This window comes from Centropristis striata, chromosome 17 (assembly GCF_030273125.1).
Source record: "Centropristis striata isolate RG_2023a ecotype Rhode Island chromosome 17, C.striata_1.0, whole genome shotgun sequence".
Classification (NCBI taxonomy): Eukaryota; Metazoa; Chordata; class Actinopteri; order Perciformes; family Serranidae; genus Centropristis; species Centropristis striata.
Window position 1 is genome coordinate 4,539,289 of NC_081533.1, and position 26,676 is coordinate 4,565,964.

The 26,676-nt window shown below is 35.9% G+C and overlaps 2 protein-coding genes across 2 annotated transcripts in view; one reads left to right on the top strand and one right to left on the bottom strand.

Annotated features, from left to right (window-relative positions):
* Nucleotides 1-26,676, bottom strand: part of man2b2 (mannosidase, alpha, class 2B, member 2) — a 52,769-nt gene that overhangs the window by 24,344 nt on the left and 1,749 nt on the right. The window contains exons 3-13 of the mRNA XM_059354708.1: nucleotides 26,206-26,311; nucleotides 25,953-26,125; nucleotides 24,795-24,910; nucleotides 24,203-24,380; nucleotides 23,062-23,260; nucleotides 21,867-22,057; nucleotides 21,100-21,271; nucleotides 20,171-20,307; nucleotides 19,053-19,330; nucleotides 17,439-17,630; nucleotides 15,722-15,965 (exon numbers count right to left, since the gene is read on the bottom strand). Coding sequence (XP_059210691.1) covers nucleotides 15,722-15,965; nucleotides 17,439-17,630; nucleotides 19,053-19,330; nucleotides 20,171-20,307; nucleotides 21,100-21,271; nucleotides 21,867-22,057; nucleotides 23,062-23,260; nucleotides 24,203-24,380; nucleotides 24,795-24,910; nucleotides 25,953-26,125; nucleotides 26,206-26,311 — 1,986 coding nt within the window. The remainder of the gene's footprint in view (nucleotides 1-15,721; nucleotides 15,966-17,438; nucleotides 17,631-19,052; nucleotides 19,331-20,170; nucleotides 20,308-21,099; nucleotides 21,272-21,866; nucleotides 22,058-23,061; nucleotides 23,261-24,202; nucleotides 24,381-24,794; nucleotides 24,911-25,952; nucleotides 26,126-26,205; nucleotides 26,312-26,676) is intronic.
* LOC131989485 (E3 ubiquitin/ISG15 ligase TRIM25-like) lies at nucleotides 10,952-13,323 on the top strand. Its single transcript, XM_059354722.1, has one exon. It carries the CDS (start codon nucleotides 11,356-11,358, stop codon nucleotides 13,012-13,014), a length of 1,659 nt encoding a protein of 552 aa, XP_059210705.1. The 5' UTR covers nucleotides 10,952-11,355; the 3' UTR covers nucleotides 13,015-13,323.

Here is a 26,676-nt window from a genome sequence, read left to right on the forward strand (position 1 = left end):
AATGATATTTTAAACACAAATTTCAGTCTTCTGAAAGAAGAAGTTTGAGGCTTCTTTTCTCGTTAATTTGTATTTTTCTCATGAATTTTTAGATTTTTTTTATCATAAATTTGTATTTTTTTATCTTACATTTTTGCTTTTTTTTCTTGTAAATTTTTGAGTTTTTTCTCTTAAATTTGTGATTCATTTCCTCACATAATTTGTGATTTTTTTTCTCATAAATTTGTGATTTTTTAAAAATAATTTTGTCTTTTTTTCTCTTAAATTTGTCTTTTTTTTTCTTGTAAATTTGAATTTTTTGATCGGAAATTTGAGATTTTTTTCTCATACGTTTGTTAGTTTTTTCTTGTAATTTTGATGATTCTGGCTTAGAGACAAAACTCAGTGTCTCAGAATATTAGAATATTACATAAAATCTATTTAAAAAAAATGATATTTTAAACACAAATGTCAGGCTTCTGAAAAGTATCTTCATTTCTATCCATCAATACTTGTTTGGGCTCCTTTTGAATCATGAATTACTGCATTAATACTTGGTGGCATGGAGGAGATCAGCCTACAGCACCATGTTGCTTTTATAGCAGCCTTCAGCTCATCTGGTGTCTCTCACCTTCCTCTTGACAACAGCCCATAGACTCCTATGGGGAGTTTGCTGGCCAGTACAGCCCAGTAACACCATGGTCACTGAAGCAGCTTTTGGTACCTTTGCCAGTGTGGGCAGGTGCCAAGTCCTGCTGGAAAATGAAAGCAGCAGCATCTCCAAAGAGCTTGTGGAAGCATGAAGACTCTAAAATGTCCTGCTAGAAGCTAGAATCATCAAAATTACAAGAAAAACAGGCTTGAAATATTTAACTCTACGTGTAATGAATCTATATAATGTACGAGTTTCACTTTCTGAAATAATTGACAAAAAATATTGAACTTTTTCACGATATTCTAATTTTTTGACATGTACCTGTATCCGTGTTTATTTAATTTACTTATTAATTCTTATTAACGTCATCCACCGTGTTATTGTATCATGAATTTGTATAATTTCTAATTTAATTTCCACTATAGATGGATGAGAGAAGGCTCAGTATGTTTACAGGGTGACAATGTGACAGCTGGGGGCGACTGAGAATCCTTTTTCTTCTCCTTTTTTTGGAGCGAAGTCAGTCGTGAGCTACTTGAAGTAATTTAGGTTTGGATGGCGGTTTATTTTCCTCTCTGTTGTGATATCTGTGTGAATATAGAGAGCACTTGTATGTTGCTTATGTTTTTGTTTTGATAAAAAATAAATAAAATCTCCAAAAAAGAAAAAGAAAAAGAAAAGAAAAGCCGGATCAGGACACAGTGAACTGTAGTTTTAATGGTAGTTAAAGTGCTTTCAGAAAATATTCATTTATGCACCTGTTATTGTTTTATAGTTGTATTTTTAACCCTCTATGGTATGATACCCATTTTTGGCGTGTCAAATTTGAATAAAATGCATTTTTGAGTGATGTGTTTTTTGTTTGTGTTATTTCAATTTTGGACATTTTCTGTCATTTTTGGAAATATGGCTTTTTTGGGTGTTTTTTTGTAAACATTTTTGTTGACATATTATCTTATAATATGTATCAACATAGTTTAAAATGGCTTTTTTAAGTATTTCAGAGCATTTAAAAAAATTGTATGACCTTTTTTTTTTTTTTTGCCCGACATTCATATGTTGTTTTTTGGACACATTATGCCATAATATCTATAAAGAGACTATAATGACGCCATTTTTAGCATTTTGGGGGATTTTTTCCCAACATTTTAAGACATACATTTTTTAAAACATTTTTTTTTATTATTATTATTTATTTATTTTCAATGTTGGACATTTTCTGTCATTTTTGTACATATGGCTTTTATTTTTTGGAGATATTATGATATAGTATGTATCAACAGATAATAATAATAATAATAATAATGATACAATTTTTAGCATTTAGATCATTTTAAAGTGTGACCTTGATTATTATTTCATTTTTAAATTTTTCGCCTTTTTTTGTATTGTTTAATTTTTGGACATATGGCTTTTTTCATTTTATAATGTTTTTAAAATTAAATGTTATGTACTGTACCCTGTTGAAGCTACAGAATCTTTTACACATGTTTATTAAATAAATCATGTTAACATTAATTTCAAAAACTCTCTTTTTCACTTGTGCACCGTTATGGTACAATGTTGCCTACGGGCAACAAACCCCAAAAACTTCCACAAAAAAAAAAAAAGAATTGTAACATTTCTTCAGATTATGTTTATTTAGTCTATTTTAAGACAAAAAAACGCTCCAAACATTTTTTTTCCTGGCATCATAATGCCTACCATAGAGGGTTAAATGGATAAAATTGACATTTTGGGTGATGGCAGTTCACAGACACTCCCTTAGTTAGCTGGAAGGCAACTATAACTGACACAGAGTTGCTCTCAAACCTCTCGTCTTCCTGGAATGAAGCACCACTTGTTAACCAGCAGCCAGGCGAGGCCAGGCTCCTCCTGCTCAAAGTCTATCCAGCTCAGGTATTTGTTGTTCCCGCCCCTTTCACAGATCTGCCAATGTTAGGATGGGTGTAAACACCATGTGATTCATGTAAGAGCTGAAACGCCCATACACTGCAGATCGGGGAGAGGGAATGAGCTCAGCTTTTATCTGCTCTCGCCACGACGAGGTGATGAAGATTTTCTGCCGCACTGACCAGAAGTGCATCTGTTATCTCTGCTCCATGGACGATCATAAAGGCCATGACACGGTGTCTGCTGCAACAGAGAGGGCTGACAGGCAGACAGAGCTCGGGGCCAGTCGACAAAAACTCCAACAGAGAGTCCAGGACAGAGAGAAAGACGTCAAGGTGCTGCAGCAGAGGGTGAAGGCTTTCAATCAATCTGCTGATGCAGCTGTGAGGGCCAGCGAGGAGATCTTCACTGATTTGATCCGTCTCATTAAGAAGAGAAGCTCCGAGGTGAAGCAGCAGATCAGAAGCCAGCAGGAAACCCAAGTGAGTCAAGCTAAAGAGCTGGAGGAGGAGCTGCAGCAGGAGATCACTGAGCTGCAGAGGAAAGACACTGACCTGCAGCAGCTCTCACACTCAGAAGATCACCTGCATTTCCTCAACAACTACCCCTCGCTGTCACGTCTGAGTGAGTCCCAAGACTTACCCAGCGTTGAGAATCGCCCTCTGCCCTCTTTTGAGGAGGTGACAGCAGCTGTGACAGAGGCCAGAGATAAAGTGAACGCTGTTCTGAGTAAGAAGGGGACAAAGATCTCACTGGCAGTGACTGAAGTGGACATTTTACCACCCAGAACCAGAGCTGACTTCATGAAATATTCTCGTCAGATCACACTGGATCCAAATACAGTAAATAAATGTTTGTCATTGAGTAACAGGAAGAGAAAAGCAATAAAAATCGCAGTAAATCAGTCATATTCAGTTCACCCAGACAGATTTATTGGTGTGTGTCAGGTCCTGAGTAAAGAGGGTCAGAAAGGACGTTGTTACTGGGAGGTGGAGTGGAGCAGGTACGCTTATATAGCAGTTGCCTACAAGGATATTAGCAGAACAGGGACCACAGATGAATGTGGATTTGGACTTAATAACAAATCTTGGGCATTAAGATGTCAGAGTGATGGTTATAGATTCAGTCATAACGATATAATAACTTCCATCCCAGGCCCTCAGTCCTCCAGAATTGGGGTTTACCTGGATCACAAGGCAGGTACTCTGTCTTACTACAGCATCTCTGATACCAAGACAATGACCCTCCTCCACAGAGTCCAGACCACGTTCACTCAGCCTCTCTATCCTGGGTTTTGGCTTCCATTAAATAATGGAGCCACTGTTGAGTTGTGTGATCTCAGGTAGACAGGAGTTTAAATGTGAGGTGTGTCTGCAGTGCAAAGTAAATGGTAAATGGACCTGCACTTATAGCGCTTTTCTAGTCGCTTTGCGACCACTCAAATCGCTTCACACTACAGACTGCGCTCATTCACACATTCATACTCACATTCATACTGGTGGCAGAGGCTACCCTAATCAGCCCCACCTGCCACCATTGGGAATTCATTCACACACTGATGAAGACAGCATCGGGAGCAATTTGGGGTTCAGTATCGTGCTCAAGGATACTTCGACATGTAGGCTGCCGTGGTCAGGGATCGAACCAATCAACCTTCCGATCAAAGGGCAACCGATCTACCAAATGGAGCCACAGCCGCCCAAAAATCAAACATGAGGCGGAGCTGTGATGTTATTGTTTTATGTTGTTTTGATTTTTTCAATTCAATAAAATGTAAATTAAGACAAAATGACTTATCTTTTTATTTCCTACATATCGATTGTCAGTTTTGTTTGTTGAAATATTTTAAGCGTGTCAGGGTATTTTAAGAATGTATGACCTTTTTTATGTCATTTTTGGACATGTTATACTATAATATGGATCAACAGACTCTAACGGGTCCATTTTTAGCATTTGGGGCATTTTAAAATATCACTTCTTTTTTTAAAAACATTTTTTTAATATATTTTTTGTTTTATTTTGTCTTGTTTCAATTTTGGATATTTTCTGTTATTTTTGTACATATGTTTTTTTCCCCCATTTTTTTTTTGGACATCCTATAATTTGGTGTTTTTCTGTAATTTTTGGACATATTATGCTATTATATGTATCAACATAGTTCAAAGGGGCTATATTAAGTATTTCAGGACATTTAAGAAAATGTATGTCCTTTTTAAAAAAAATTTGGCCTACTTTCGTATGTTGTTATGTCATTTTTGGACATATTATGATATTATATTTATCAACAGATAATAATAATAATAGTAATAATAATAATAATAATAATAATAATAATCCCATTTTTAGCATTTGGGGCATTTTAAAGTAAACCTTTTTTTGTCTTGTTTCAATTTTGGTCATTTTCTGTAATTTTTGGACATATGGGTTTTTAATTAAATTATTTTGACATCCTATGATTTGGTGTTTTTCTGTAATTTTTGGACTTATTATGCTATAAGATGTATCAACAGACTATTATAGGGCCATTTTTAGCATTTGAGGCAACTACCCCTCGCTGTCACGTCTGAGTGAGTCCCAAGACTTACCCAGCGTTGAGGATCGCCCTCTGCCCTCTTTTGAAGAGGTGACAGCAGCTGTGACAGAGGCCAGAGATAAAGTGAACGCTGTTCTGAGTGAGGAGGGAACAAAGATCTCACTGGCAGTGACTGAAGTGGACGTTTTACCGCTTCAGGTAGAGCCCAGAACCAGAGATGACTTCATGAAATATTCTCGTCAGATCACACTGGATCCAAATACAGTACATAAACGTTTGTCGTTGAGTAACAGGAACAGAAAAGCAACATTAATGGCAGCAGATCAGTCATATTCAGTTCACCCAGACAGATTTACTAATTGGTTTCAGGTCCTGAGTAAAGAGGGTCTGACTGGACGTTGTTACTGGGAGGTGGAGTGGAGCAGTACTGCTCATATAGCAGTTGCCTACAAGGATATTAGCAGATCAGGGAACGCAAATGAATGTGGATTTGGACTTAATGACAAATCTTGGTCATTAGAATGTTACAGTGGTGGTTATACATTCAGACATAACAATAAAATGACTTCCATCTCAGGCCCTCAGTCCTCCAGAATCGGGGTTTACCTGGATCACAAGGCAGGTACTCTGTCTTACTACACTATCTCTGATACCATGACCATGACCCTCCTCCACAGAGTCCAGTTCTTTGTTTTATGTTGTTTATTTCCTACATATCGATTGTCAGTGTTGTTTGTCTAAATATTTTAAGCGTTTCAGGGCATTTAAAAAATGTATGACCTTTTTTATTTTTTGACAAACTTTCATGTTGTTTGGGGCCATTTATAGCATTTGGGGCATTTTAAAATATAACTTCTTTTTTTATATAAACATTTTAAAAAATATATTTTTTGTCCTTTTTCAATTTTGGACATTTTCTGTCATTTTTGTACATATGGCTTGTTTCCCATTTTTTTGGACATTCTATAACATGGTGTTTTTTGTCATTTTTGGACATATTATGCTATAATGTGCATCAACATAGTTTAAAAGGGCTATTTTAAGTATTTCAGGGCATTTAAAAAAATGTATTATTTTTTTGGCCTACTTTCGTATGTTGTTATAGCCTGGGTATACCCAGACTGCCTTGCGCGCTCAAATTTAATTTCGAACTGCGGCGGAGTCTGGAAACCAGGAAGGATTCTTAGCCCTGTTTTAGGGATCCAATCACAGAGCGGGGAGGGACGGTGAGACGATGACGCATACTACTTGGCACTTGGAAGCTTTCCGGATCCAACATGGCTGCTGCAGACGCGAAACTCTCTTTAGCTGTAGATGGTGTTTTAAATAGTTTAGAGCGAAAGTTGAAAGGCGAAAGGTCTCTTGGCGGCTCCGCTGTCCCCCGGCTGGTAGCGAGATTACCGGTAGCGGGGCTATTAGCGCCGCACCGGCGGTCTCGGCGGCTCGTTGCGCCGAGCCGGCGAGACCGTCGGTCACCGCTGGTGATCTCGCTACCAGCCGGGGGACAGCGGAGCCGCCGAGAGACCCGCAGCAGCTTGTTTGTTGCCCATAAAATCAGTGGATGTGTATGGCAGAATGACATGAGGGGGAATAAAGCGTGAAAATAAATAATCTTGCAGAAAGCGAGAACTGGAGGAGCAAAGCAGCAAACAACACTCTCTCACAGACACACACACAACAACCATCCATTTCTGTTGCTCTACTACGTCATCTGGTATAACTGATCTGATTGGCTAAGAGCTACCTACAGACGCTTTGATAGACATTCTAAGCGCCCAATAAACGGCTCCGGAGGATCGTAAACCACACTTCCTCTACGGAGAAAAGCATTGAAGGTGTCCAGATCTAATCTCAAATGAGATTTGGTCTGGTGTTAGCCAGGCTAATGTTTTTATGTAATTTTTGGACATTTTATGCTATAATACGCATCAACAGACTATAATAATGCCATTTTTAGCATTTTGGGGGATTTTTTTTTTTTTTTTACATTTTTCGACATACATTTTTAAAAATATTTTTTTTCAATCTTTTTAAAAAAATATTTTTTTCAATGTTGGACATTTTCTGTCATTTTTGTACATATGGTTTTTTTTCTTTTTTTCAATCAATAATAATAATAATAATAATAACAACATTTTAAAGTATGACCTTTTTTTATTGTTTTACATTTTTCACCTTTTTTGTCTTGTTTCAATTTTGGATATTTTGTGTCATGTTTTGGACATATGGCTTTTTTTTTTTTTTTTTTTTGACATCCTATAATTTTGGTGTTTTTCTGTAATTTTTGGCCTTATTATGCTATAATATGTATCAACAGACTATTATAGGGTCATTTTTAGCATTTGGGGCATTCTAAAATGGTATCACCTTTTTTTCCGACATAAATAGTATGGTGTTGTTTTGAGTTTTTATTTTTGTTGTTGTTTGTTTAACTTTTAGACATTTTCTGTCATTTTTGTACATATGGCTCCACATCTTTTTCCTTTTCTTTTGGACATCCTATATTGTGGTGTTGGTGTTTTTCTGTCTTCTTGGACCCCAACAAGACTAGAAGCTTTGTAAAAAAACAAATACATAAATATAATCAGGAACTATTGTAGTTTTTATTATTATTATTAAAGGTCATTATTAGTATCACTATGTTTAAATTTGTTCATGTATTAATTCCTTATTATATATAATATTATTATAACTATTTATTGTTATTCTTGTAGTTTTTATTGGTTTCCTCAATTTATAAATATTTTTTTAGTTAGGTATTTTTATTTGTGTACTAGAAGCTTTAATTCCTGCTTCTACAAGGTGGTGAGTCAACAGCAGACTGTCTGTGAACTTTAAACAGATGGTGCAGTTTGTCTGTTCGACTGTTGGCCCTTGTTGACCTGTTGTGGGTTTTATAATGTGTAATTCCAGCACTGATATTGCACAATAGTCACACTGCAGCAAGAGCAACGTCAAGAAAGGCAACTTTCCTGCTGCTTGATACAAGAGGGGAACCAGGCATGGTTCTCATCTTCCAGGACTGATCCAGTGTTTCCTATTACCTCCAGTTTAGGAATGCTGGCCACATATTATTTCTACACTTCTAATGGGACGGACTCGACAGAGGGTTGATACAGAAAAGTTACTTATTATACCTTTAATCCCCGGGAAGGTCAAGAGTTCTGTCAATTGTGAGGACTTTAAAAGCCTCATAATTAGGCCTGTCACAATAATTACTGTATTGACTTATCGTTAGATATATAAAATGGACATGATGGTTTTCTTCTGGATTTGATAAATGTATTCCAGTATTCTATAATATTACAGGTACATCTCAAAAAATTAGAATTTCATGAAAAAGTTCAATATTTTTTGTCAATCATTTCAGAAAGTGAAACTCATACATTATATAGATTCATTACACAGAGAGTGAAATATTTTAAGCCTGTTTTTCTTGTAATTTTGATGCTTTTGGCTTAGAGAGAATGAAAACACAAAACTCAGGTTGTCAGAAAATTAGAATATTACATAAGATCAATAAAGAAAAAGGACATTTTAAACACAAATGTCAGGCTTCTGAAAGAAGTAGTTTGAGGCTTTTTTTTCTCGTAAATTTGTATTTTTCTCATGAATGTTTAGATTTTTTTTTATCATAAATTTGTATTTTTCTCATGAATGTTTAGATTTTTTTTTATCATAAATTTGTATTTTTTTGTCTTAAATTTTTGATTTTTTTTCTTGTAAATTTCTGAGTTTTTTCTCTTAAATTTGTGATTCATTTCCTCACATCATTTTTTGATTTTTTTTTTTCATAAATTTGTGATTTTTTAAATAATTTTGTATTTTTTTCTCTTAAATTTGTCATTTTTTTCCTTTTAAATTTGAATTTTTTGATCGGAAATTTTAGATTTCTTTCTCGTACGTTTGTTCGTTTTTTCTTGTAATTTTGATGATTCTGGCTTAGAGACAAAACTCAGTGTCTCAGAATATTAGAATATTACATAAAATCAATTAAAAAAAAATGATATTTTAAACTCAAATGTCAGGCTTCTGAAAAGTATCTTCATTTCTATCCATCAATACTTGGTTGGGCTCCTTTTGAATGATGAATTAGTGCATTAATACTTGGTGGCATGGAGGAGATCAGCCTACAGCACCATGTTGCTTTTATAGCAGCCTTCAGCTCATCTGGTGCCTCTCACCTTCCTCTTGACAACAGCCCATAGACTCCTATGGGGAGTTTGCTGGCCAGTCCAGCCCAGTAACACCATGGTCACTGAAGCAGCTTTTGGTACCTTTGCCAGTGTGGGCAGGTGCCAAGTCCTGCTGGAAAATGAAAGCAGCAGCATCTCCAAAGAGCTTGTGGAAGCATGAAGACTCTAAAATGTCCTGCTAGAAGCTAGAATCATCAAAATTACAAGAAAAACAGGCTTGAAATATTTAACTCTACGTGTAATGAATCTATATAATGTACGAGTTTCACTTTCTGAAATAACTGACAAAAAATATTGAACTTTTTCACGATATTCTAATTTTTTGACATGTACCTGTATCTGTCGTTATTTAATTTACTTATTAATTCTTATTAACGTCATCCACCCTATTATTGTCTCATGTATTTGTATAATTTCTAATTTTATTTCCACTATAGATGGATGAGAGAAGGCTCAGTATGTTTACAGGGTGACGATGTGACAGCTGGGGGCGACTGAGAATCCTTTTTCTTCTCCTTTTTTTGGAGCGAAGTCATTCGTGAGCTACTTGAAGTCATTTAGGTTTGGGTGGTGGTTTATTTTCCTCTCTGTTGTGATATCTGTGTGAATATAGAGAGCACTTGTATGTTGCTTATGTTTTTGTTTTGATAAAAAATAAATAAAATCTCTAAAAAAAAAGAAAAAAAAAAGAAAAGAAAAGCCTGATCAGGACACAGTGAACAGTAGTTTTAATGGTAGTTAAAGTGCTTTCAGAAAATATTCATTTATGAACCTGTTATTGTTTTATAGTTGTATTTTTAACCCTCTATGGTACGATACCCATTTTTGGCGTGTCAAATTTGAATAAAATGCATCTCTGAGTGATGCGTTTTTTGTTTGTGTTGTTTCAATTTTGGACATTTTCTGTCATTTTTGGAAACATGGCTTTTTTTGAAACATTTTTTTTTTTTACATATTATGTTATAATATGTATCAACATAGTTTAAAATGGCCTTTTTAAGTATTTCAGGGCATTTAAAAAAATGTATGACCTTTTTTTATTTTTTTGCCCTACATTCATATGTTGTTTTTTGGACACATTATGCTATAATATGTATAAACAGACTATAATGACACAATTTTTTAGCATTTTGGGGGATTTTTTTCCTACATTTTAAGATATACATTTTTTTAAACATTTTTTTTAAATTATTATTTATTCATTTTCAATGTTGAACATTTTCTGTCATTTTTGTACATATGGCTTTTTCATTTTTTTGGACATATTATGATATAATATGTTTCAACAGATAATATAATAATAATAATAATAATAATAATAATAATAATTATTATTATTATTATTATTATTATACAATTTTTAGCATTTGGAGCATTTTAAAGTGTAACCTTTATTTTTAATTCATTTTTACATTTTTCGCCTTTTTTTGACTTGTTTAATTTTTGGACATATGGCTTTTTTCATTTTATAATGTTTTTAAATTTAAAATGTTATGTATTGTGCCCTGTTGAAGCTACTGAATCTTTTACACGTTTATTAAATAAATCTCTCTTTTTCACATGTGCACCGTTATAGTACAATGTTGCCTACAGGCAACAAACCCCAAAAACTTCCACAAAAAAAAAAATAATTGTAACATTTCTTCAGATTATGTATATTTAGTCTATTTTAACACAAAAAAAACGCTCCAAACTTTTTTTTCCTGGCATCATAATGCCTACCATAGAGGGTTAAATGGATAAAATTGACATTTTGGGTGACAGCAGTTCACAGACACTCCCTTAGTTTGCTGGAAGGCAACTATAACTGACACAGAGTTGCTCTCAAACCTCTCCTCTTCCTGGAATGAAGCAACACGTGTTAACCAGCAGCCAGGCGAGGCCAGGCTCCTCCTGCTCAAAGTCTATTCAGCTCGGGTATTTGTTGTTCCCGCCCCTGTCACATATCTGCCAATGTTAGGATGGGTGTAAACACCATGTGATTCATGTAAGAGCTGAAACGCCCATACACTGCAGATCGGAGAGAGGGAATGAGGGAATGAGCTCAGCTTTTATCTAGAAGTGAAACTAACTGACATTCACTGTCGTCGAGGGGAGAAATGGCACAGAAAGGGATTTTTGATCAAGAAAAGCTGAGCTGTTCGATCTGTCTGGATCTTCTAAAGGATCCGGTAACTATTTCCTGTGGCCACAGCTACTGCATGAGCTGTATTAAAGACTACTGGGATGAGAAGCTTGAGGAGAAAACACACAGCTGCCCTCAGTGCAGGCAGAGCTTCACAGAGAGGCCCGTCCTGGGGAAAAACACCATTTTAGCAGAGTTGGTGGAGGAAGTGAAGAAGGTGGGACTCCAAGCTGCTTCACCTGATGAACCCTATGCAGAACCTGGAGACGTGACCTGTGATTACTGCCTTGGGAAGAAGCTGAAAGCCTGCAAGTCCTGTTTGGTGTGTATGGCCTCTTTCTGTGAGCAACACCTTCAGCCTCACTACAACGTTGCTCCGTTAAAGAAACACAAGCTGGTTGAAGCCACTTTAAAGCTTCAGGAGAACGTCTGCTCTCGCCACGACGAGGTGATGAAGATTTTCTGCCGCACTGACCAGAAGTGCATCTGTTATCTCTGCTCCATGGACGATCATAAAGGCCATGACACGGTGTCTGCTGCAGCAGAGAGGGCTGACAGGCAGACAGAGCTCGGGGCCAGTCGACAAAAACTCCAGCAGAGAGTCCAGGACAGAGAGAAAGACGTCAAGGTGCTGCAGCAGAGGGTGAAGGCTATCAATCAATCTGCTGATGCAGCTGTGAGGGACAGCGAGGAGATCTTCACTGATTTGATGCGTCTCATTAAGAAGAGAAGCTCCGAGGTGAAGCAGCAGATCAGAAGCCAGCAGGAAACCCAAGTGAGTCGAGCTAAAGAGCTGGAGGAGAAGCTGCAGCAGGAGATCACTGAGCTGCAGAGGAAAGACAGTGACCTGCAGCAGCTCTTACACTCAGAAGATCACCTGCATTTCCTCAACAACTACCCCTCGCTGTCACGTCTGAGTGAGTCCCAAGACTTACCCAGCATTGAGAATCTCCCTCTGCCCTCTTTTGAGGAGGTGACAGCAGCTGTGACAGAGGCCAGAGATAAAGTGAACGCTGTTCTGAGTGAGGAGGGGACAAAGATCTCACTGGCAGTGACTGAAGTGGACGTTTTACCACCCAGAACCAGAGCTGACTTCATGAAATATTCTAGTCAGATCACACTGGATCCAAATACAGTAAATAAATATTTGTCATTGAGTAACAGCAACAGAAAAGCAACATTAATTGCAGCAGCTCAGTCATATTCAGTTCACTCAGACAGATTTATTGAGAGGTGGCAGGTCCTGAGTAAAGAGGGTCAGAAAGGACGTTGTTACTGGGAGGTGGAGTGGAGCGGGACCACTTATATAGCAGTTGCCTACAAGGATATTAGCAGAACAGGGACAGAAAATGAATGTGCATTTGGATATAATGACAAATCTTGGGCATTAAGATGTGACAGTGGTAGTTATATATTCAAACATAACAATATAAAAACTTCCATCTCAGGCCCTCAGTCCTCCAGAATCGGGGTTTACCTGGATCACAAGGCAGGTACTCTGTCTTACTACAGCATCTCTGAAACCATGACCCTCCTCCACAGAGTCCAGACCACGTCCACTCAGCCTCTCTATCCTGGGTTTTTGCTTCCATTAAATGCTGGAGGCAGTGCTGAGTTGTGTGATCTCAGTTAGACAGGAGTTTAAATGCTGAGGTGTGTCTGCAGTGCAGAGATCAAACATGAGGCGGAGCTGTGATGTTCTTTGTTTTATGTTGTTTTGATTTGGTCAATTCAATGAAATGTAAATTAAGACAAAATGATTTATCTTTTTATTTCCTACATATCGATTGTCAGTAATGTTTGTTGAAATATTTTAAGCGTTTCAGGGCATTTTAAAAATGTATGACCTTTTTTTATTTTTTGACAAACTTTCGTATGTTGTTTTTCTGTCACTTTTGGACATGTTATGCTATAATATGTATCAACAGACTATAATGGGGCCATTTTTTTGCATTTTGGGGCATTTTAAAATAGAACTTAATATTTATTTATTTTTTTAACATTTTATGTTTAATTTTGTCTTGTTTAAATTTTGGACATTTTCTGTCATTTTTGTACATATGGCTTTTTCCCCCATTTTTTTTACATCATATAATTTGGTGTTTTCCTGTAATTTTTGGACATATTTTGCTATAATATGTATCAACATAGTTGGGCTACTTTAAGTATTTCAGGGCATTTAAAAAAAATGTATGACTTTTTTTATTTTTTTGGCCTACTTTCGTATGTTGCTTTTCTGTCATTTTTGGACATTTTATTCTTTAATATGTATCAACAGACTATAATAACGCCATTTTTTATTTTATTTTTCAACATACATTTTTTAAAATATTTTTATTTTATCTTATCTTATTTAATTTTTTTCAATGTTGGACATTTTCTGTCATTTTTGTACATTGTACATTTTTCTTTTTTTTGGCATATTATGATATAATATGTATTATATAATGTATATAATGTCTGTGAACAGATTTTGTCTTGTTTCAATTTTGGTCATTATCTGTCATTTTTGGACATACAGCTTTTTTTTCAATTTTTTTGAAATCCAATAATTTGGTGTTTTTCTGTAATTTTTGGACTTATTATGCTATAATATGCATCAAAAGACTATTATATGGCCATTTTTAGCATTTGGGGCATTTTTAAAAAATGGTATCACCTTTTATTTTCCGACATAAATAGTATGGTGTTGTTTTGGGTTTTTTATTTTATTTTATTATTCTTTTTTTTTTTTTTTTTCATTTTTGGACATTTTCTGTCATTTTAGTACATATAGCTGTTTTTTCCTTTTCTTTTGGACATCCTATAATGTGGTGTTGGTGTTTTTCTGTCTTCTTGGACCCCAAGAAGATTAGAAGCTTTGTAAAAAAAACAAATAAATAAATATAATCAGGAACTATTGTAGTTTTTATTATTACTATTAAAGGCCATTATTAGTATAAATATGTTTAAATTTGTTCATGTATTTATTCCTAATCATATAGAATATTATTATAACTATTTATTGTTATTCTTATAGTTTTTATTGGTTTCCTCAATTTATAAATATTTTTTTAGTCAGGTATTTTTATTTGTGTACTAGAAGCTTTAATTCCTGCTTCTACAAGGTGGTGAGTCAACAGCAGACTGTCTGTGAACTTTAAACAGATGGTGCAGTTTGTCTGTTCGACTGTTGGCCCTTGTTGACCTGTTGTGGGTTTTATAATGTGTAATTCCAGCACTGATATTGCACAATAGTCACACTGCAGCAAGAGCAACGTCAAGTAAGGCAACTTTGCTGCTGCTTGATACAAGAGGGGAACCAGGCATGGTTCTCATCTTCCAGGACTGATCCAGTGTTTTATGTTTATTCATATTACAGGTACATCTCAAAAAATTTGAATATCATGTCAATCATTTCAGAAAGTGAAACTCATTCATTATATATAGATTCATAACACATAGAGTGAAATACTTCAAGCCTGTTTTTCTTGTCATTTTGATGATTCTGGCTTAGAGATAATGAAAACACAAAACTCAGTCTCTCAGAAAACTAGAATATTACATAAGATCAATAAAGAAAAAGGATATTTTAAACACAAATGTCGGGCTTCTGAAAAGTCTGTTCATTTCTATACATCAATACTTGGTTGGGCTCCTTTTGCATGAATTACTGCATTAATGTCTAAGCCAGAATCATCAAAATGACAAAAAAACAAGCTTGAAATATTTCACTCTGTGTGTAATGAATCTATATAATGTATGAGTTTCACTTTCTGAAATAATTGACAACAAATATTGAACTTTTTCACGATATTCTAATTTTTTGAGATGTACCTGTAATGCATAAAATGTAAAAGTGTAAATGGATTTATCGTCCTTTGTTACCAAGAAAATACATTAAAAAAAAGACACAAAATGACCAAAAAAGAGACATAAAATGACAAAAAATACACAAAATGACCAAAAAGAAACATTAAATTACCAAAAGAGACACAAAATACCAAGGAAATACATAAAATTACTAATAAAGGATGTCAAATTACCAAAAAGAAACAAAATGAACAAAAGAGTTGGGCCTCCTTTTGCATGAATTACTGCATTAATACGGCGTTGACTTCAGAAAACACAGTGGACCAACAGCAGCAGAGGTCATGGACCAAACCACCACTGACCCAGGACCAGCACATTATACTGACCAGCAATATTCTAGTTTTATACTGAGACACTGAGTTTTGTGTTTTCATTATCTCTAAGCCAGAGAAATAATGGACATGATAGTTATTCCTGGCCTTGATATATGTATTCCAGTATTCTATAATATTCTATAATACCACATATACATTATTCATATTACTCACTCTTGCTAAAGTGTTATTGGTGAACTTCCTGTACGGCCTCTCCATCATCTGGTAGCCGTTGTCGTCTGTGTACAGGCTCCTGTTGTTCTTCAGGGAGGAGCTGGTCCTGAGGACCACCTCTGTGTTCAGATGGAGGGGGCCCAGAGAATAGGTCTGCTCCAGCCTGTGACACGGCAGGCTGCTCCCAAAGCATTCTGGGACTCGAGTGGTGATGGAGTAAGTGTAGTCTTTATCACTTTCCTCTCTAGAAAGACGCCACATATCAAATTATAAGCATGAATGTCACAATTATGGTTCATTTTACTGTGATATATACAACTAGAAAATTTCCTCTGGGGAAATTCTGAAAGGGCCACGGGAGCTACTGCCAGTGTGTGTACACTATGATGAGATTCTTCAGAGATTTATAACAATTAATACTAGTAATGTTATAATACTATATAATATACAAGGAGCACACCTACAACAAGCATTCCTTTTCAAGTATTTATTTATACAGCAATCTATGACCTTTAACCTCAAAATGTGTGTGTGTGTGTGTGTGTGTGTGTGTGTGTGTGTGTGTGAGAGAAACATGTGCATCTGGAGGAGTGTGCGCCCTTGCGCGCGCAGTTATGCGTGTAATGAAAATCGCATAAAGTTACGTGTGTGTGTGTGTGTGTGTGTGTTTGAAGCATGTGTATCTTGAGGAGTGTGCGCGCTTACGCACATGTGTGTAACTGTAACTGTAATCACATCAAAGATCAAAGGCAATCAGAGCAATCAACAGAATTAACTGCCACCAACTGCCAATGTTTCCGTAACAGAGGTGGAGAGACTGGAATTTCTGGCCTCGAACAGAAAGTATTTTTGGCAAAACCATAATACCTATCATTGATCCGACTTCACTTTGAGCGTCCTGAGTTCTTCCTGAACGTCTACACATTTTTTAAGAAAAATGAAAAAATAGCTTTGTTAGAGCGATCTAAAAAAACTGTTACATCTCCCTTTTTCAGAAATCTTCTTGCGTTTTTAATATGAGACCCAATGAGGCTGTTGGTGCGTGTTGGTGGATCATCTGTGTGTCCTACGCCCAAACTATAACTCTGACAGCTTTACCAGAGGATTGTGAGGGAGAAGACTAATTTTCCTACATTTCTATGTATAAATTATTTCTGTAGAGTGGAATTTGCGGCCTGGAGCGCAGTTTTCAAATTTATTTTTTGTCAGTTTTTTCTCTCCCTCTACACTCTGGCGATGATGTCACACACTGTGACACGAACATTCCGTGCAATACACACCCATTATAATCTCAGAATTTCTCCAAAAATGATCATGGTCATTGAACAGGGATTAATAAAAAACTATATGACCTATCGAAACGTGGATTAATACACCGATACACAAGACTTGTGTCTACTGTTTAAAGTTTAAATGGAGTCTCTAGGTGAAATTATGCCGGAGAAGTAGACGTTTAAAAATCTCCAATAATTGTTCTTTTTGCTAATTTTTTTTCAGCCACCCATTCACTTCAATGCAAAATTTTGCAAAAATGCAAAATCCATATTCCATAGAGAAAAGTAATAGCACACCGATCCCGATCAAACCGCACGTTTTGATATATAATTTGTAGCGGGACAAAATTGTGTCCGGAAGAGGAAGAAGACAAAATCCACAGTATAACAATAGTGCTTGGTGCGATTGCCCCGTGGCCCTAATAAATGGTTAATTTGACCACCTGTAGAAGAGCTGTCGGATCTCAGTCACAATCTTCCCGGGGATAATCTCCATCTCCACAGCTTTGTAGGCCCGCACAGCTGAACCGTTAGCACTGAAGATGTAGTTATCGGAGATGGGCCCTGATTTGATGTCCCCATTCGCCTGGTATTCCCAGAAATCCTGAGTCATCCTGACTCTCCTTTTGTCTTGCCTGTACAGGATGATACAGAGGTCAAAAAGGCATGTTTATGAGCCATAACGAACAATGTTACAAGTAACTTTCATGGACTAAAAACTAAGATATAAGATGAAAACACACAGCGCACAAAGAGATAAACCCACTTTATCGTCTATTTTATTCTAAATGTGATAATAATTTACTAAATGAACATCATGCTGTGCAGAAGAAGACTTGTAACTGCTGTTTTAGATCATAAACTCATTAGGAAAATATTCACTGAGGTAATAAATCAAGTATTATAATCATAAAACATCTCCATAGGCCTACAATTTGATTTGTTGAGTCGCCCCCTGCTGGCCGTTAGAAGGAATGCAGGTTTAAGGTACTTCTCACACCTGGAAAAATATGTTTTTATTATCAGATTGTCTGCTAATAATTTTCTTGATTAACTAGTTAACTTTCTTTTATTTGCTGAGCTTGTTTTAAAAACAATAACTAACTGAAACTGTATTTTGTGGTTACAAAACTAACAAAAATTATAGTGAAAATTTCCTTCGTTTTCAGTGATTAATCAGGACTTTTAAAAGGTCAAAACCTCATCACAGTCCTCGTAAATCATGGGTCTCAAACTCGCGGCCCGCGGGCCAATTGTGGCCCTCGTGATGATATTTTGTGGCCCTCACCTTGATATGAAAGTTTAATGTGAGTTTTATATGAATGGAACTTTACCGTGTTGTGTGTGGAAGGTCCCTTTAATTACTTTTTCTTCTTTTTTTTGTAATTTTGTGGGGTTTTTTAAAAATAATGTGTCTTTTTTTGTGGTAATTAAACTTTTTTCAAAATAATTTTGTGTCTTTTATAAGTAATTTAGTTTTTTGTGTGTCATTTTGTGCCTTTTTTGGTAATTTTGTGTCTTTTTAAAAAATAATATTTTGTGTCTTTTTTCAATAATTGAGTGTCTTTTTTAAATATTTTTTTGTCTTTTTTGGTAATTTGTGTCTTTTTGAGTAATTTTGTGTCTTTTAAAAAAAATAATGTGTCTTTTTTAATAACTTTGTGTCTTTATTGGTAATTATTTGTCTTTTTTTGGAAATTGTGTCTTTTTTTTGTCATTTTTGGTAATTTTGTGTCTTTTTTTAAATAATTTTGTGTCTTTTTTTAAATAATTTTGTGTCTTTTTAAAAAATAATTGTGTCTTTTTAAAAAATAATTTTGTGGATTTTTTGTAATTTTGTGTATTCTTTTTGGTCATTTTGTGTCTTAAGAGTTGGAGACAAAGTGGTAATAATTTGGTCATTTTTCCTTGAGATCCGTTCTTCCACATAAATAAGTAAGTCGGCTATGATCGGCTCATTTGCAGGTAATTCTCACTAAAACTCCCAAAAACGGTATTCAGGACAACACCAAACTACTCCCCGTGTAACTTATTCAACACAATCTGTACGTCCTTACAGGTAAGTGATGCTGTGCAGCAGATTGGTGTCCTGGTCAAACATCAGCTTGTAACATTGGCTGAGAACAGGCAGCAGCTTCCTGCCTGAGTTCAGCCCGTCCCGGGTGGTGCGTCTCTCATACTGAACCCCTTTAGCTTCATAAGTCCAGCCGCACTTGGACCTCCCGGAGCATTGTTTCTCTGAGAACTTAATCAGGTATTTCCTGTGCTGGAGGCCTCCAAGTTCCACCACGATGAAAAGATCGAAGGTGGTGTTGGACTGTGCCGACCTCTGGATCTGGAACAGACAGGAAACAGTTTATTATCAAGATAAAAAGACTTAATGCTGCTGTTACAGTAGGAGTCATCATTATTCTGCATGCAACCACGAGCAAAAGTTACACAGTCTTCTTGGGTCTCAAACTCAAATTACCTGGGGGCCACTGGAGGCAGTATCAAAGTGACCAAAAAAAGACACAAAATGACTAAAAAAAGACACAAATTACAAAAAAAAGACACAAAATGACAGAAAAAAACCTAGATTACTTAAAAAAGACACAAATTACAAAAACAAAAAAAGACACAAAATGACAAAAAAAATACACAAAATGACAGAAAAAAACCTAGATTACTTAAAAAAGACACAAAATTAAAAAAAAAAAAAAGACACAAAATTACCAAAAAAATCACAAAATTATGAAAAAAGACACAATTTTTTTTTAAAGACACAAAATTATTTAAAAAAGACACTCTGAGCTCCTCTCAGCTCTGTGTAAACAGATTTCCAATGAATATTTGTCACTCAACAGAATCAATCATGTCTTCACAGTGTCTCTGAGGAGCAGAATTTAATGTTTTTAACAGGATCTAGTTATTGCAAGCACTTTATTTTTTGGCAACGTTTTAAATGAGACATGTAGAGTAAAGTGATTCTGAGATAAATATCACAATTTTAAGTGTTGTTTTGGTGTCTTTTTCAAATGGTAACTTTTGTAAACTATGATCCGTTCAAGGACTGTCGGGAATTGCAAATTCTGACAATAATGCCTGTTTTTACGGTTTCTTTCTACGATAAACAGTGTATTCTTGGTGAACTTTTAAAGAAAACATGCGAGTTGTTCCCATCAGTTTTAATTACCTGTGCAGGAACAGGCTGTCCATCGTCATCGAACACGGCGGCAGCAGGGAACATTACGGTGACGTTGATGATGCTGGTGGTGTTCCACGCCAACGGGTTGTAAACGATGACGTGTTGCTCCAAAGCCTGATGAACACCTGGCACAAAATGAACAAAAAAAGACACAAAATGAACAAAAAGAGACACAAAATGACCAAAAAAAGACACAAAATGACCAAAAAGAGACACAAAATGACAAAAAGACTCAAAATGAACAAAAAAACCCCAAAATGAACAAAAAAAGGCACAAAATGAACAAAAAGAGACACAAAATGACCAAAAAAAAGACACAAAATGACCACAAAATGACACAAAACAAACAAAAAAAGACACAAAATGACAAAAAGACTCAAAATGAACAAAAAAAAACCCCAAATGAACAAAAAAAGACAAAATGACAAAAAGAATCAAAATGAACAAAAAAAACCCAAATGAACAAAAAAAGACACAAAATGACCGAAAAAGAGACACAAAATGAACAAAAAAAGGCACAAAATGAACAAAAAAAGACACAAAATGACAAAAAGAATCAAAATGAACAAAAAAAACCCCAAAATGAACAAAAAAAGGCACAAAATGAACAAAAAAAGACACAAAAAGACACAAAATGAACAAAAAAAGACACAAAAAGACAAAAACATGCCAAAAAAAAACCCCAATGTTACCCTATGGAGAGGCTAGAGTGATGACATCATCAAAAACGGCCCAAAAAAGACACAAAATGACCACAAAAAAAAAGACACATTAACACATGCACACTTTAACACAGTGGAGACAGAGCTGACTTCCAAAATGATTTGGCGACCCCCAGAAATCATCTCGGGACCCTAATAGGGCTCTGGACCCCCAGGTTGAGAACACCTGTACTGTGAGCCTATCAGGATGTTTACCTTTCCTGTGGAGGCTGCTGCTGAGGATGCTGGGTAAGTCGAGGTTGTGAGGCAGCAGGAAGAGAGCCGCCAGCAGCTCCTCTACTCCCATCATGCCCTGCAGGAGGTGCTGCAGGTACATGTCGGACACTCTGGGAGACTCGGTGCCGGTGATGCCGTCATGGTGCTGCACCTGGACAAGACAAGGACCTTTATTAGTATAAAACCTTTCAACAACAGGGCATTCAGAGTGCTTTACACAAAGCATTTAAAAGAGACATGTATATTTATTAGACGTGTTTCCTCACCTCCTGTTTACCATAGAACAATGTTATATATTACACATTTTGTTGATGATTGCAAGAAAAATTACTACTATAAATTGGATGAAGACAGAAAGTAAAACATGTCTACATGATGGAATACATGACAAAAAAAGTTGAAATCACGGAAAAAAAAGTTGAAATCACGAAAAAAAGGAAATCGTCAAAATAATAAAAAAAAAATTGAAGTCACATGAAAAAAGTCAAAATGACAAAAAAAATTTAAATCATGAAAAAAAGGTCAAAATGACAAAAAAAAGTCGAAATCATGAAAAAAAAAAGTCAAATTAACGAGAAAATTGTCAAAATAATGACAAAAAAGTTGAAGTCATAAGAAATTGTCAAAATGTAAAAAAAAGTTGAAATCATGAAAAAAAGTCAAAATGACAAAAAAAAAGTTGAAATCATGAAAAAAAGTCAAAATAAGGAAGGAACGGTTTTCTTGGTAATATTTGTGTGCACCACCTCTGAGACGGCCCAGCGGAGCGCCCTCAGCTGCTCCAGGGCCCAGTCTTTGGCCACCGGTCCGTCTGGGAAGCTGACCCGGTAGCGGGCGAACAGAGTCTCGGCGGCGTGCAGCCGGGAGCTGGCCCGCCGCGCCACGCCCTTCAGGACGCTCCTGGAGGCGTAAAACCCCGTCCACGCCTGGTGAGGCTCTAGAAAATAAATTATATCAGCAAGATGTTTGTTTGATCCCCTCACGTTTAACCCTCGGGGGTCCATTGTCCATTTTTTAATCATTTTCATATCATTTTGTGTCTTTTTTGTTTCCTTTTTAGTTATTTTGTGTCTTTTTGGGTCATTTTGTGTCTTTTTTTGTCATTTTGTTTCTTTTTTGGTCATTTTGTCTCTTTTTTAAGTATTTTGTGTCTTTTTTTGTCATTTTTTCTCTTTTTTTGAGTAATTTTCTGTCTTTTTTGTCATTTTGTCTCTTTTTAGTCATTTTGTGTCTTTTCTGGTCATTTTGTGTCTTTTCTTGTCATTTTGTGTCTTTTTTGGTCATTTTGTGTCTTTTTTGAGTAATTTTGTGTCTTTTTTGTCATTTTGTCTCTTTTTAATCATTTTGTATATTTTCTGGTAATTTTGTGTCTTTTTGGTCATTTTGTGTCTTTTTTAAGTATTTGTGTCTTTTTTGGTATTTTTGTGTCTTTTCTGATCATTTTGTGTCTTTTTTGGTCATTTTGTGTCTTTTTTGGTCATTTTGTGTCTTTTTTTTTTAGTAATTTTGTGTCTTTTTTTGGTCATTTTGTGTCTTTTTTGGTCATTTTGTGACTTTTTAGTCATTTTGTGTCTTTTTTAGTCCTTTAGTCCAACATAAAATGTGATTTTGAATCTTTTTTTTTACTTTTCAAAACACAATCATGCTCAATAAAGAATTGTAAATGTTGCAAATGTGAACAAAGGTGTCAAATCTACCATATAAGAGGGTTCCATCCAGTTCTATCATTTTATACTAAATATATTTGAGCTTGTCTCCAGATTTACTTGGTATATCATCATCAAACTGAAACTGGCCTCATGGAGTTTACAGCCAGAACTTTAGAGGTAAATTTACAGTAGGGCTCCACGCTGCTTTGTTTTCTAGTCTGGATGGAGAGAACAAGTCTGGATTATTTGGAGCTTTTGGAGTCTCCACAGGGTTAAGGACTCAGATTCTCACCTGTGGAATATGGTAGAAAATCTTCATTCCCACGAAGCTCCCAGACCAGATCTGATTGGTGGATGGCGTGGAAGTACTCACTGAGAGTGGCGTACTGCACCGTCACCCCAAACTCTTTGCTGTTCTCGTTGATGAACTTCATCAGAGGATCCATGTTGCTGAACTGGACCGACGAGTTGTAGAACTGTTTGTCACAGCCCTGAAACACAAGAGGATGTTTACGTAATGTAAATGAAAATGATTACAGGAGCTTTATAAACTGATACGACTGATTACAAATGTCAGACAGCAGGTTAACATCAATAATATTGATAACTCGATGCTTGTGGGTACAGTATTGCTAGACATCAGTGCTGCCTTTGATGTTTTCGACCGTGACATTTTGATTTCTAAACTAACTAGTTATGGTTTTAATTCCTCTGCAAGTCAGTGGTTTAGGAGCTATTTGTCTGATCGGTCACAGAGATTTTATTTTAATGGTACTTTTACTTGTTGTAAGTCCCTGGACACAAAATGACCAAAAAAGACACAAAATGACCAAAAAAAAAGACACAAAATGACCCAAAAAAGGAAACAAAGTGACCAAAAAAGACACAAAATGACTAAAAAAGACACAAAATTACCCAAAAAAGAAACAAAATGACCAAAAAGACACAGTTTGACCCAAAAGAGACACAAATTGTCCAGTTTAACCAAATTAACTAGTTATGGTTTTAATTCCTGCAATTCAGTGGTTTAGGAGCTATTTGTCGGTCACAGAGAGTTTATTTTAATGGTGCGTTTACTTGCTGCAAGTCCCTGGACTGTGGAGTCCCCCAAGGAAGCTGTCTAGGACCTCTTTTATTTTAAATTTCTTACTAACGATATGCCGTTTGTACTCAGTAACGCTAGGGTGTCTATGTTTGCGGATGATTCTACTCTTTATCATGCAGCCCCCCCACATGTTCAGAGCTTCATCAGGTTCTGTCTCATGAGATCAGCTTATTATTTAACTGGATAAAAACAAATAAACTTATCCTTAATGTATCAAAAACAAAGAGTATATTGTTTGGTTCTAAGTATAAATTACTAATTACTAGCGTCAGCTGATGGGGTTGATTTTAAATACACAAATAAACAAATATTTAGTATTTTTTCTCACCCAGGGCCAGAGGACGTGGTTGGTCCTGAACCAGGCCGCCCTCTGCTTGATGTTCTCCACCATCGTCTTGGCGTAGGCCTGAACGGTCTCCTTGGTGACGGGGAGGCTCATGTTGGGGTAAAGTCCGTCTTTGGGGGGATCGGGGAACAAGGCCACTCCGTTCCAGTAGAAACCAGAGCTGAGATATAAGAACGTGTTTCATTTTAAGGAAAAAAATCTGCAGTTTGTCTATTCAATAATCAATCCTTCCATTACTCAGAACTTTTGCCTGTTAATTTCACTGAACTTCTCAGAAAAACAATTGTTTAAAAATTATTATTTTTTTAAGACACAAAAGAGACACAAAATTAGAAAAAAAGACACAAAATAACTAAAAAAAAAGACACAAAATGACAAAAAAAAGACACAAAATAACAAAAAAAAGACACAACAGACACAAAAAAAGACATGAAAAGGTTTTCAAAAATGGACAAAATAGTCCAAGACTCCATAGAGTTAAACCTGGTGAGTGTTTTTTAAGCACACTTAGTTATGGTTAAGATTAACTAGAGTAGTTCAGGAGTTAAAGGCAGAGAGTGTAACCGTGGACTACCTGTTGGAGAAGGGCAGGTGAGACGGGGTGCAGTAGCTGAACTGGTCCATAGTGTGAGTGAAGATCTGCTGCTTCTCCTTCAGAGAGGGAGAACCTCTCCATACAAACTGGAGTTTCTGCACAGAAAAAGAAACAACAAGCAAATTGTGAATTTTCTAACAGTATTCCCTCTTCATAGTCAGGCAGCTTAGGACCAGATTTAAGAATAATGGGGACACGTCGGACAAAAGCACCACATTTTTCCACATGCTCTCTATCGCCATAGGTTTCAATTTTTGGTAGGAGCCACTTCATCAAGATTGTGGATCGGAGATGGCACCCATATAAAATCTATGAGAAACAATATATCTTCCAAGCCACTTAGAAGGTCAATCTTGGTGTCAAAATCTACATTTTCTGTTTTGTGTGTCTTTTTTTGTTCATTTTGTCTTTTTTGTTCATTTTGAGTCTTTTTTGGTCATTTTGAATCTTTTTTTGTTCATTTTGTGTCTTTTTTTTCATTTTGAGTCTTTTTTTTCATTTTGAGTCTTTTTTTGTTCATTTTGTGTCTTTTTTTTGTTCATTTTGAGTCTTTTTTTGTTCATTTTGTGTCTTTTGGATCGGAGATGGCAGCCATATAAAATCTATGAGAAACAATATATCTTCCAAGCCACTTAGAAGGTCAATCTATGTGTCTAAATCTACATTTTCTGTTGGGAAAATGTATATATACAAGATCTCACATGAAGCTAAAGCTTTCCTTTGATTTTATTGAGCAGTGTACATGGCAGCTAATCCGCACTCTCCCGTGAACACAGATTCCAAATATTTTCAACTCAGGATTTCCTGCTGCAGCACTTGAAGACCTACCAGTCTGGGTGAAAATGAACATATCTATTAGATCAAATAATCATCTAGGGATATTCTTAATAGTTTTAAATGATTCCTTGATCCAGAAAATGTAGATTTTGACACCAAGATTGACCTTCTGAGTGTCTTGGAAGATGTATTGCTTCTCATAGACTTTATATGGGTGCCATCTCTGATCCGCAATCTTGATGAAGTGGCTCCTACCAAAAATTGAAACCTATAGTGAAAAAGAGCATGTGGAAAAAAATTTGTGCTTTTGTCCGGCGTGTCCCCTTCATTTAGCTAAACTAGCTAGTTTTTGAGCTAAACCTTGTTTTTCTGCATGGCGTCTTTGAGGTCGTAGTCAACGCGGGAGATGAGGTGGGCGTTGAACCCAGCCAGGGAAAACAGGACCGGCGTGGTCGCAGACGCTCCAAACGGATCCACGTGCCAGGAAAACTGAGGACGCACCCCGAACGTCTCGTAGAGGAAACCGTGTCCCTCTGAGACAGAAACAGAGTCAGGAACATGTCGTCTTCTGCTAAAAACTGACATCTAAAGGTGGTAAAATGTGCTGCACTACCTGTCATTTGCAGTATTTCATCCTCCAGATCAGTTACAGCCTCGTCGTGCATCACTTGGCCCCCGATGATGAACTCAAGACGACCCTCTTTCACAAGCTGTCGTACCTAGAAAATCCAAAACGAGACATAACATGTAAAACAGGGGTCTCAAACTCAAATTACCTCAAAATGACCAAAAAAAGACAGAAAATTACTAAAAAAAGACACAAAATTACAAAAAAATACACAGAATTACCAAAAAAGACACACAATTATTTAAAAAGACACAAAATTACAAAAAAAGACACAAAATTACTTAAAAAAGACACAAAATTACGAAAAATACACAAAATTACTTAAAAAAAGACACAAAATTACCAAAAAATACACAAAATTAGAAAAAAAGACACAAAATTACTTAAAAAAGACACAAAATTACGAAAAATACACAAAATTACTTAAAAAAAGACACAAAATTACCAAAAAATACA

What these genes read in the sequence shown, in the direction of transcription:
- LOC131989485 (XM_059354722.1), top strand. Translation starts at nt 11,356, where the DNA reads ATGGCACAGAAAGGGATTTTTGATCAAGAAAAGCTGAGCTGTTCGATC.